This window comes from Petaurus breviceps, unplaced genomic scaffold, assembly GCF_028583685.1.
Source record: "Petaurus breviceps papuanus isolate PSGF00001 unplaced genomic scaffold, PetGlider_PUasm1.0 90681, whole genome shotgun sequence".
Lineage (NCBI taxonomy): Eukaryota > Metazoa > Chordata > Mammalia > Diprotodontia > Petauridae > Petaurus > Petaurus breviceps.
In genome coordinates this window covers 2,812,815-2,825,717 of record NW_027187307.1, presented here as the reverse complement: position 1 = coordinate 2,825,717, position 12,903 = coordinate 2,812,815, and the positions used below count along the sequence as shown (strand labels likewise).

Genomic DNA, 12,903 nt, shown 5'->3' with positions numbered 1-12,903 from the left:
TCCAAATTCAGTGCCATTTCCCCTAGATTAGGATCCCAGGAAGGAAATGTAACTAATATAAGGTAAATGGAAAACTGGCACATGACTAATGCTGAATGTGGGAAGCTCTGGGTATGGAGGGAGAGAGAGAGAAAATGAGGTTCTTATTCTCTAGCGCTGATAGGGCAAGAGGGCAGATAAGGGAAGAGCATTACTAAATATACATCATTAAATAACAGAAAAACTGGCACAGGGATCAGGAGAGAAATGATGCAGACACAGCTAATTCTGGGACCTGGTGATTGTGGGAATTTGTATGTCTGTGATGGTTCAGTTGGGGATCAGTGGATTACTAATGCATGCCTTGTAGCACCGACCCCAGGACTGGGCTAAGCAAGAGCTGTTAACACAGGGATGGGGAATTTGGATTACACCACTCTCTATTACAAGAATATGCCACTGGGGTGAGGTGTGGAAGTTCATGTTTTGGGAGAGGTCACATGACAGCTTTCTTAGAACCCTCAAGAAGAGAAACAGACTGGCCGGGGAGAGCAAGGACTGGGAAGCATCTATGGCCAAGAGTGATAAATTACTAAGCCAAGGTAGTGTGCAAAAAGCACTTGTTCTCCTATCAAAGAACCATGAGCCAAGTCCCAGCCCCTTGGCACCTCTGGGACTCTGGACAACTCCCCCCTTCCTCTCTGAGTCTCAATTTCCCCGTCTGCAAACAGAGGCACTTGGCCTGGATGATCTCTTCAGTGTCCTGATTCCCCTGACATTGCAGGGAAAGCACGAGAAAAATGTGACTTATTGATTGATTAGCAGAGTGACCTCAACTAATCTTCTGAGACCCATTCCCTGCTCCTCTAATGGTTTTTTTGGTCCCTACCTCTGACTGCTTTGGCAGAGGGAACTCCCAATGTGGTACAAGTCAGCAGCTAGTCTCTAATGAGAAAGTGGGTTACTAACAGGGGGTGTGGGGGTGAGCATTCATCTCTGCAGCTCATCAAAGGGCCAAAGCAATCCCGAGTGTGCACACACATACACCCCCACTCCCAGTTCTATAGCTCTCCCTCTGTTCCAGGCACTTTGCACAAGTGTGATCTCATTGGATTCCTGCAAACCAATATGGCCCCACCCCCTGGGAATGACCACATTACTTGGTCAAGTAAGTGCTCCTCAAGGTCCTGGTTAGAACTGGTTACTGGCCACAGCGTCTCAGAAAGCTTTACTTACTGGAGAAAGAGCCAAGCTTGTGTTTGGCCCCTAGGAAGAGATTTATCCGTTTCACTATCTAAAGACTAACCGTCAGGATCCCTTCACCAAGTCATCTCATTTTCTTTTTTTTTTTAAGCAATCGGGTTTAAGTAACTTGCTCAAGGTTACACAGCCAGTTATTTCTGGGTGTGGTGCTAAGTGTCTGAGCCCGGATTCGATCCCAGGTCATCCCAACACTGGGGCCGGTGCTCTTACTCACTGAGCCACCTGGCCGCCCCAAGTCATCTCATTTTCTAGGAGGGGAATGGTCTCCCCAAACCATAGCTGACAATGCACTTTGGAAGGCCCCTGTTTCCCATGTCTTTCCTGGGCAGAGCAGAATACTATCTGCTTGTTTGCTCCTTTTGGAATTCAATAATGCTTGGTCATTTCCAAGGTGCTACCCATGACTGTCACACCCATCTATGCCTGAAAGCCTCTAGCTCCTAACTGGCCTTCTGAAGCAGCAGTCTAGCCTTCCCTGGAGCTCCAATCATCTATTTTGGGGAGGAAATGGTTTCTATTTCAAAGAAGAGACTGCAAAATGGCTAACAATTAACTTAAAAAAAAACAACAAAATAAAACCCTCCAGCTGGCAAAGTACTGGAAGGAAAGGCCTGCCATTTTTTTTTTACTTCCTTTCCAGAAACACCTCCCAGTATCCCCCTCCACCCCAGACTGTGGCAAAGAAAAGGGGGAGAGCCCTAGAAGCTTCCACCAGATCACTGAAGCCAAAGGTACACGTGATGGAAAGATCTCCTTAGAAACCCACGCCAGGTTCTGATAGATCTAATGCTGCTAAGGGATCAAAAGAATAAGCCCTATACAACTGGAGTGTGCAAGGGAGGCATTGTGCTATGAAAGGGAAAGTGGCCAACCCAAGTCCAGGTTGTGGGCTCTGATCTGGGCAAACCCCTTGGGTTCTTTGGCCTCGGTTGCGAACTCTATAAAGTGAGGAAAGCTGGATGAGTGGTTTCCAGTTCTGAGTCCCACATATCTCCTGCTCCCTAAGGCCTCTTCCTACTCCATGATTCCATCAGCCTAGGAAATGAAAAAGGGTGATTATTGATTATTATTCTAATTTTTTCCTCAATCCTCCCAAAAGTAACTGAGGCACTGTCACTTCTTCCCAATTCCAAGATGGAGTCCTCGTGGCCACAGCTCTCGCTTCTGCATTCATCCAGAGGCTGAACTTTTCTCAACCAACTCCTCCTTTTTCCTTCCTTTCTTTTTTTTTCCTCCTAGAAACAGCTGCATTTTTACATCTGCTTTTTGTTTCCAAGTAAATCTCATTATGCCCTTTATTCAAAGTAATTGTTTAAATGCCAGTTCACTCCCCTACACCCCACAAGCAACTTTCAAGTAAATAAGCTCAGTCTCCAGCCATGTCCTTGCCCGCCGTTTGGAGCCTTAAAAGGAAATGGTGTGTTTTTTTTCCCTCCCTCCCCTTGCATCCTGTAATTTAAGTTATTTTAAGTGCTTGTCTGGAGAAAGCAGGGACAGAACTCCAGCAGCTTAGTTGCTCGGTGCCACCCGCCACTGCCTAAGGGCCAGGGGGCGCAGGTGGGCTCAAGGTCAAGAGAGGTGCCTGAGTTTGCCTTACATACATCTAAAGGCAAGAACAGAAATCGGTGAGGAAGTTAGGGGGAGGGAGCACCTGAGAACAACAGAATGCAGAAATGCCTCAGAACTTTGATTCAGTCCTTTCGTTCTACCAGGATTTCTTGCTCGGATTTTTTTATGGATTGAGCTTGAAAATGCACATGGAAGGTGTCAAGCTGACTGAACAGCCCCCATGAGCTCCTGGATTTCCCAGGAGCACAGGTGTCACTGGTTTGAAAGATTTTGCTAAATGATGACTGTGCAGCAGAACAAAGTGTTCCCTCCATCTGTCCAGTCAGCAAAATGAGCCCAGCCTTGCTTGGGCTAAAGAGCTCCAGATGCTTACTAGACCAAGTTTCTGGCTTTTCACAGTCTCCACCTCCAACAAACAGAAGGGGCAGCTTAATAACTCCCAGGTGAGGACAGACTAGGACCTCCTGGGTCCTGTGGAGGAGGACCCCCAAAACGCTGGGTTCAGGTGCAGCTAAAGATCAGGTAAGAGCAGAAGGCTGAATGCCAGCGGGCAAGCAGGCACTTCATATATTCAGAGGGCCAAGTTTGAGAGAGCTCTCCCTTCCTCCCCCAAACCCAGACACATAAAAGCCTAGGAGTAAATGGGAGGGGTAAAGGCATGAGACAAAACCACCTCCATGCACGTAGCCTCCTAGTACCCTCACCACCCGCCAACTTCCCCAAGGACTCTGCCAGCTGACGGACAAGGCTTATTTCCAATCACCTGGCAGGTGACTGGCCTGGACTAATGAAAGAACACTACATAGCCCTAGGGTGGACAGCGATTTTATCTAATGTGAAACAGCACAAAACAGACCTTCCTGGAAGAACCCAAAGAGGATAGGGGCCTAGACCTGAGAAGAGCCCCGGGAAGCCACCCCTGCCATGATCAGACTGCCCAGGGTAACCAGCCCCCACAAGAAAAACCTTCAGGATTGAGGATGTTGACTGACTTCCATGCAGAGTGATGTGGCATAGGTTAAGATGAGAATGTCAGTGCAAGAAAGTACCTTAAGGACCATGTACTCCCAGCCTTTTGTTTTACATGTTGGGGAAATTAAAGCATAGGTCTCTTTCTATTACAGTGTTGTCGAACTCAAGTAGGAACTGTGCCCCCTACTGGCCTTTCCCAGCTAGGTGATAGTTTGCTGCCTCTGTTTACAATGTGCTCACTTCCATTCTCTAGGAAGGAGATGTGTGGTTAGTAGCGAGGGAAAGCTAAAACACGGCATGGAGAAGGAGCTGACCCCCAAGTCAAAAAGTTCTGAGTTCAAGAGGCAAATCTTTTTTTTGGAGGGAAGAAGGCAGGGCAGTTGGGGTTGAATGACTTGCCCAAGGTCACATGGCTAGTTTTTGTGTTGAGTGTCTGAGGCTGGATTTGAACTCAAATCCTCCCAACTCCAGGGGTGGAGCTCCATTCACTGTGCCACCTAGCTGCTCCCAAGAGACAAATCTTGAAGATGCTCGGTCGCAGATCAGTTGTCCATCTGCATTGGTAGAGCTAAGTTTCCTTAGCCAGAGTTCCCTGTGCCAAGGAGATCCTGGGTCCAGTTCAAATAACAAAGAAGTTTGATGGACCAAGAGCCGAGAACCTGAGCTGCCCCCCAGGGGATTGGACAAGAGGAAGGCCTGTTCACAGCTTTATACTAGGCTCATAAATCCAGGGAAAACCTTCCAGCCCAAGGCAAGAGTGATTCCGAGTAAAGCCAGACTCCAGTGATGAGAAGGGATAATGGCATGGAGTTCAGGGATGGTGTGTCACAACAAAGAAGTGACTAACAATGTTATAACACTTTGAGATGAAGCAGAATCAAATGGAGACAGAAGGAATTTTATACATCATCTATTCCAACCCCCTCCCCATTTTTGTGTTTAGCATTTTATTTGTGGTACAAATTCTTTCCCCGCCCCAGGGGCGGGGCCTTGTGGCTCTGCACAACCGGCTCACTGGCCTAGGGACCTCTGAGGTGGACTGCCTCAGGCATGGAGCCTTGCTGCAGGCCCCCTGCTGCACTGCTGGCTGCAACTGCTCTGCAGACCTTTCCTGCCATGCTGCTAAGCTGCTTTCCTGCTCCCACATCAATTCTGAGGTGCTTTTCTAGTTGTTTGGAGGGGACTTTGGGAGGGCTTCAAAGGGTTCCCTCCTCTCCCCACCATCTTGGCAGTGGAAGCACCCCCTTCCCCATTTTTCAGACGAAGAAACTGAGAATTCAGGGTAGTAAAATGACTACAGAGATAGTAAGGGGTTCAGACCTAGACCCTGCTCTTCCCATTAGGTCCTAAGCAAATTTAATTGATTATATGGATGATCAATGTCAGGTTCTTGATAAAAACATTTAATTTTGGGGAGTAGTTAGGTGGCACAGTGCATAGTCAGGACGACCTGAGTTCAATTCTGGCCTCAGACACTTGACACACTAGCTGTGTGACCTTGGGCAAGTCACTTAACCCCAATTGCCCTTCCTTCCCCCCTCCAAAACAAAAAAGGGCAGCCACGTTAGACTGGTTAACCAACTGAACATGGACTATTACTAGAAGGCTAAGAGAAGGCAGGCTTACTGCTCAGCATTCCTCTGCTATCTCCCAATCGCAATTCAACACAAGGAAGCTCATCGGCAGGAAGCCTTTGGCCAAATGGAGTTTCAGAACCTCTCAGAATGGTGCCACTTGGCCAAGAAAAGCTTTAGATTCCAAAGAAAAAGAGAAGAGCTAGACTGGTCCATGTACAACCCAGCAGCAGACTACTGGTCTATCTTTGTGAAGGACATCACCATTACTAAAGAATGGAAGCAGACACACCAATGTCTTCATGTTTACCCTAATATCTAGAGGCCATAGGGAGTCACTAAAAGTTTTGGAGCTTTTTTAAAAAATACCAGAATTTATATAATGCTTTATAAATATTATGTCATTTAAAATCCACAGCTAAGGGAAACTTTGTTGCTTCGAGGCTGGGGTACAGAGCTCAAGACCTGGAGGCAGGAAGCCATTACTAGGTGTGGGACCCTGGGCAAATAATCAACTTGTTTGCCTCAGTTTCCTCATCAGTAAAATGGTGATCATAATGGCACCTACCTTGTTGTTGTGAGAATCAACTGAGGTAAGTATAAAGCATATTACCTAGTAGGTGCTTTATCTCCCTGGGAGGTAGATAGATATTATTGCGCTCTCTCCACTGAGCTGCCTAGCTAGATCAGGGTCAGACCTGTGCCTTAGCAGGATTAACTTGGTGGCTGTGTGATAGACAACTGGAAAGGGGACAAAATGGAGATAGGGAGGCCACTTAGAGACGTGGTCAAGGTCTGAACTAGGGGGAACCAGGGCTCTGTAAGTGGAGAGAAACAACGGTCATCAGTGAGACAGTGGAGGGAGGAAGAGTCAAGGCCCCCACACTTGCTTGGCCCCTCCCTCTGCAGTCCAGGTGCCTTACATGGCCCAGCTGGCTCTATATCAAAGCATATTTCCCAGAATAACTCACCGACTTTTGCAAAGGCCTCCCTCAGTTCTTCAAGCTCATCTTTGGAGATCTGTTGCGTGGAACAAGCCATCTCATCAACCAAGGAAGAATCTGCAGAGAAATCACAAAGCTCCCAATGGAATCCTTTGCTGGCTTGCTTTGCCCGTGGTTGGTTGATTTTTTCACTGGCAAAAGTATCAGCTCAGATTCCTGTAACATCGGAGGTTTAGAAAGCAGCTCTGTCACCACAAGCTGGTGATGGCCATTAGTCAAGGGACTAGCCCAGGATCCCAAAGCTAGTGAGGGGCAGAGGCCAGATTGGCCCCTGGGCCTCCCTCTCACACACCACATCTCAACCGTGCTCAATTGCAGCCTGTTATAGGAGGCCTTGGCTGAGGCCACCTTGTCCCTGTCAGGCCCCATTAACAGTTGGTGAGAGGGAGTGTGGCATCATATAAAGAGGGCAAACTTCAGGAAAAAGCTGGCTTTCTTCCACCCTCATGCCAGCCCTGACTGAGCTGGGTGACCCGAGCAAATCTAACCTATGAAATGGGGAAAATACTTGCACGATCTATCTCAGAGGGAGGAAAGCACTTTGTAACTCTACAAGCACTATTTATTAAGCTTCTATTATGAGCAAGGCATTGTGCCAGGGGCTGGAATATAGTTGGGACTGGTACCATTTGGCCTTATGATGTCTCTGTATATATGCCAAAGGGAGGCAGCTAGGTGGCACAGCAAAGGGAGGCACCTAGCCTGGAGGTAGGAAGACTTATCTGCCTGAGTTTAAATCTGGCCTCAGATACTTCCTAGCTGAGTGACCCTGGGCAAGTCACTTACCCCTGTCTGCCTCAGTTTCCTTGTCTGTAAAATGAGCTGGGGCAGGAAATGGCAAACCACTCCAGTATCTTTGCCAAGACCAAATATATGCCATACCAAATGGTATGTTCCCTGTAGGCAGGGATTCTCTCTTAGCATCTTCTCCCCCCAGAATCCTTGTTGGGCTACACCAACCTGCCTCACAAGTGACCACGGAGATAGGGAGGCCACTTAGAGACGTGGTCAAGGTCTGAACTAGGGGGAACCAGGGCTCTGTAAGTGGAGAGAAACAACGGTCATCAGTGAGACAGTGGAGGGAGGAAGAGTCAAGGCTCTTGATATACAGATAATCACTCACACTCACACATTCTCTCTCTCTCTCTCTCTCTCTCTCTCTCTCTCTCTCTCTCTCTCTCTCTCTCTCTCTCTCTCTCACACACACACACACACACACACACATGAATATGATGGCAAAATATTAACAACTCCATCAGGATCAAAGGCCTTTGTCTTCACAAGGACAACACCAATGGGGGAAGGGAGACCTTCACATGTAAAAGGGCCATGACAGTGTTCCCTGGCTCCTCCAGAAGGCCAGCATTCATTGGCTAAAAATAATAGAGAAGACAGAGGTCCCAGCAATGCTAGGAAGTGGAGGTAAGCGCTAGCCCCTAATCCTTATGCTCAGTTACATGTGCCAGAGTGACTCATGTGTTATGATCTCACTTGTTCCACTGAGCCATATTCAATTGTTCACCTTCAAAATATTCCCTTTCTACTAGCAAACTGCCAGCTCTCAATGGCTTACTAATGGGGGTGGGGTGGGGCAAGGGGTGACAATAGACAAGTCATTGCTCACTGACTTTGGAATGCAGTGAGAAGCCTCCCAGCACCCCCCCACACACACTCTCTCTCTCTTCTCAGCACCTTCCTTCCAGGCCCTGCTATGTCCAAACTGGACCCTACTCTTAACATCCTCCCTGGCCAGAGGGTGAACGGGGTCCTTTAATACCAGAGATAAGCCTGAAATGGAAACCTGGTCCTTAGACAATTGGGATCATTTAAGTCAACAAAGATTCCTAAGGGCCAAGATAGGTGCCAGGCTATGTATTAAGTGTTGGGGATACACAGATAGACAGATACTTGCATTCCTTTCACAGGGTTCCCAGTCTAATGGGAGAGACAGTAGACAAACAACCCTGTGCAAACCAGATTTGTTCAACAGAAACACAAAAGCAGAGGGGGGTAGAAAAGAGACAGAATTTGGGAGTTGTGGGAGCCCCAGTGGTTACTCCCTGAATGACCCTGGACAAGTCCCTCTGCCTCTCTGAACCATGGTTTCTGAAGATGTATGATTCAAAGGGGTGGTTGGTCTAGATCGGCAGTGTGAAACTTGGGCTGGCAGGGCCAGTACCAGATGAAAATGTCTGACAAAATAAAAATATGATTATGATACACAACCTGGATAAAGTGATTTTTTTTTGGTTTCCTAAGTGAATCCCATCCCCCCATCGGCTCTGAGTATACGAGCCTATGACCTAAAGGCTCTGAGAAATAACCTGGCAGTGACAACAGCTGGATGTTCTGGCATCAGGGAGGCCTGGGTTCTGCCCCTATCATGTAGCTAAGTGGCCCAGGTGGCTGGGGGGGGGGGGGGCGGCGGGAAAGCAGAAAGCAGGCTCTGAGGATGTGGAGAGCTGGCCTCAAAGGCTGAAGGTTTTACTACTCTTTCTCCTCTGGGGAGTAGAAGTTGCCAGGAGGCAAATATAAGCTTGATGTGAGAAAAAGGCCCTTTGAGGGCTAGCGTTCTGTCCCATGCTGCCTCCAGAGCCAGGAGGTCCTCAGCGGAAGGTCCTGGCTGGGCCCAGGCCCTTTCCTTGCAGGGGTGCTGAGAGTAGACCAAGTGGGTCTTCCTCATCTTGGTCCTCACTCACATGGAAACATGGTACCTTCAGAAGTATGATAACCAGGAAATGGGGGAGGGAGGCTTTCAGCCATATCACCTAACCTATCACTTGGTTTAAATTTGCATTGAAAGTAAGTCAACATTGAGATAATAAATATTTGAAAGTGTTAGGTTGGAGCCCAGCAGTGAAGAGAGGAGAGTCCAGTGCCTTCTGGGACAATGTCTTCCTCAAGACAGATTTTGGTACTCTCTCCACCCCACCTTCAGAGACTATCTAATTTCCCATAATCACCAGTGGCCATCATCACACCGTAGACTGTAATTAGACTAAGAGAAGACTGTCCCTCCCTCCAAAACTACAAAGGGCACCTTGTTCTCAGCCATTCTGGATAATTGGGCTGTAACACACAGCTGCACTGAAGACTCAGGACCTGTAGGAAGCCCCTGATGAGGCATTATGTAGAATTCGATGGGCTATAATGGAGGCCCAAGCCCTTGAGGCCCCATTCCACCTGGCTCACTCATTCAGAGCTCATGTAGGAAGTGCTTACTAACTCAAGGGTGAGCTCCGTACTAAGTATCAGGGTTACAAAGAAAAAACCAGGAAGCCCCTCCCTTCAAGGAGCTCCAGGAGGGTCAGCAAAGGGCATTTCCCTTGACAAAGCCTTAGAGAAAAGACAGCCCACAACCAGAGAGGTCTCACAGTTAGTTAAATAATAATGGCAGGGCCACACACACATATGATGAAACTGTTGTTTGTTACGAGTGAACAGGCCTCAAAGCCTGCCTCTAATATGAAAAATAAGAACTGTGTGGCCACAGGCATGACACACAGCTTCTTTGGGCCAACCTCTGTGGGCCTCAGATCAGAAAGACGCTGACCCCAGAGTCCTGATTTTTTTTTTTGCCTTTTTTTTGGAGGGCATTTGGGGTTAAGTGACTTGCCCAAAGTCACACGGCTAGTAAGTGTGTTAAGTGTCTGAGGCCGGATTTGAACTCAGGTCCTCCTGACTCCAGGGCCAGTGCTCTATTCACTGGGCCACCTAGCCTCCCCGACCCCAGAGTCCTTGACCCTTTGAAAAAGTGCTTACCTTTTTGTTCCAGAAGCAGATGAGCACCAGGTGGGTGAGCCTTCAGGGTAATCCCAAGACCTAAAAGGCAAAAAAAGAAAACTGCTAAGAGGGAGGGCTCAAGTGCCACTATATCCAACTATACAGCCCTGGCCAAGAAACTGTCCGACTTTAGGAAGCATTGATCAGAAGGCAGCAGGGGACAAAATGCACACAGTAGGCCCCTCCTTCCCCCCAGTCACATTGGCAGGTGGGGACACTCACTGCTCAGCACTGGGGCCTCACCAAGCTCTCCCTGCATCAAAAGACTGTTAAGAGTTCTTCCAACCAAACTAGGAACCACGATTATACCTCCAAACCCAGAATTATATTTCCAACAGCCCAGAATCCTTATGGAAGGAAACACCGAACAAGTTCTATTTTTTTCCCAAAGAAACAAAACAAAAACAAAAACCCGAAGGCCCCTTTTCTCTTGCTGTAACATTCGGGATTCCAATTGGACTCCACCTTTCCTGACAAAGCACCGATGATCCTGGGCAAATGGGCCTCTCTCAATCCTACTTTACCGCTGTGGTTGTGATCAGAGGACCCCCCCCCACCAGAAGTCACTTCAGGCCACACAGAATGCTACTAACTGCTTGAATCATACTCTAGAGCCCGAATTCCCTTGGTCACCGAAATGAGAATCTTAACTGAGATTAGCATGGACACTCTGAGTGTGATAACTGTCTCCCACTGATTGTTATCTCTATTACTCAGGTGAGAAAGGCAGGAACATCTGTGTTCAAATCCAGCCTCAGACACTTGCAAGCTGTGTTGTCCTGGCCAAGAAAGAAGAAAGGACCTCCCAACAGCCCTGTTATTATCCCCATTTTACAGCTGAGGAAACTGAGGCAGAGATTAAGTGACTTGCCCAGGGTCACACTACTAATAAGTGTCTGCAGCTGGATTTCAGCTCAGGTCTTCCTGACTCCAGACCCAGTTCTCTATCCACTATACCACCTAGCTGCCTCCAGCTAGGCAAGTCACTCAACCTCTGTGGGACTCAGTCTCCTCATCTGATCCTACACCTCATCCTGTTGTCCCATAATTAGTAAGTGTATGAGGATGGAGGATTCAAACCCAAGACTATCCTGATTCCAAGGCCAGTGTTCTTCCCACCTTATCAGAGATGGGGCAGTGATGGGATACACAGCAAAGCACAGACTTCAGACAAGGCCGGAAGTCCTGAGATGAGGCAGTGAGTGGCAGGGCTGGGATTTGAGGCCTTGGCTCTGACTACAATTCCAGCCTTCTCTCCACTGAACTGTGTGGAAGACATTCTAATCCTTCTACAAACCCTGTGTGCCAGCATGATGACCACGACCAAGTCAGAAATTCTCTCCACCTCAGATTCCTCCCTGGAAAATGGGTGTGCAATATTAATGATCGAATCAACCTCCCAGGATGGTCAGGAAGCTCACCTGGGACAGAAAGAGGTGAAGAGAAAGGTGTCCCATGGCCCAGTCTACCTCCTAGGACTGACCCAAGGACCAAAAAGCCAAACTGCATGGAGATACACGGGGGGAGGCAAATGGCAGCAATAGACTACCCTTCTGGGCTTCATGCCCTTCTCTGGGTCTCAGTTTCCTCATCTGTCAGATTAGGGGCTTGGGCTCAAAGGCCTCTGAAATTCTTTCCAGCTGTGGACCTAGGATATAGAAATCATTTCTGTCATGAGGGTAAAAGACAGACCAAGAACCCTGCTACGCCAAGTGGGCTGAGCATTCTGATCCTATATAGATGGTTTGGAGTGTGTGCGTGAGTGTGTGTGTGCGTGTGAGCATGCACACACACACACACACACACACACACACGCACACACTGCCACCCTCCTCTCTATGTAAAAAAGCAAGAGAAGAACGGAATGGAGAGAAAACAAGGAGGAAAAAAATCTCCTTCCCAGACAACCTACAGACAGGCAAAGGAAAAAGACATCCAAATAAGAGAAGAGTCTCAAAGCAAACAGAAAGCATGTTTGTTTACTGTTCAGGAAAGGCTATGATGGACAAGTGGGCACAACGTCAGGGCGTCACCCAGGAGGAATGGTTTGGCTATGAGGTCATCCCTAATGACAGGGTTTGGCCTTTAAGAAAACACTGGCAGGCAGCTGGCCCTCCATACACCCTGAGCACAAATCCCTCCTGAGAGGGATACACCTTTCTACCCTCCCTGAAACCATAACTCCAGTTCTGGAACACTGGCCTTGGAAAGGTTTGGCTTGGGTTTTTCCTTTGTCTAGTTGTTATCATAGTTGGTCAGGTTGGGGGGGGGGGGAGGCCAGCAGGGAGGAGGAAGGAACTAACCATTGTGATGCACCCAGCTGAATAATCAGTATCCCATGTGGTCAGGGAGTAAAATTACAGATTTAGAGCTGGAAGTGCCCTCAGAGGCTAACTAGTCCTTCATTTTACATATCAGGAAACTGAGGGCCTAAAAGGGGAAGGGATTTGCCCAAGGTCATACAGTTATATAAATGACAGAGGCTGGATTTGAACTTGCCTCCTCTGACTCCAAATCTAGAACACTCTAGATACTCAGAAATTCAGTAAGAGATTCAAAGCTGGAAGAGACCTTGAAAGTCTGTCCAAGTCCCCAGTTCTACAGAGTAGGATAATGAGGCCCAGATAAAGAGAAGGGACTTGACCAAGGTCAAAGCTGAAAAATAAAAAATTTACTCCAGTTCTTTGTTTCTACTTGGGGAAAGCAAACAGGATAAGAGGCAGGGTGTAATGGCCAAACAGCAATGGGGGCTCGTTCCA

At 48.0% G+C, this 12,903-nt stretch overlaps 1 protein-coding gene across 2 annotated transcripts in view; it reads right to left on the bottom strand.

The window, feature by feature from the left end:
- Positions 1-12,903, bottom strand: part of PLS3 (plastin 3) — a 102,361-nt gene that overhangs the window by 38,213 nt on the left and 51,245 nt on the right. Inside the window, exons 2-3 of one of the 2 annotated variants that reach the window (XM_069065212.1) lie at positions 10,124-10,183; positions 6,329-6,517 (exon numbers count right to left, since the gene is read on the bottom strand). In XM_069065212.1, coding sequence (XP_068921313.1) covers positions 6,329-6,398 — 70 coding nt within the window. In that variant the 5' untranslated portion in view covers positions 6,399-6,517; positions 10,124-10,183. The remainder of the gene's footprint in view (positions 1-6,328; positions 6,518-10,123; positions 10,184-12,903) is intronic. The other variant, XM_069065211.1, reaches the window with a different exon arrangement.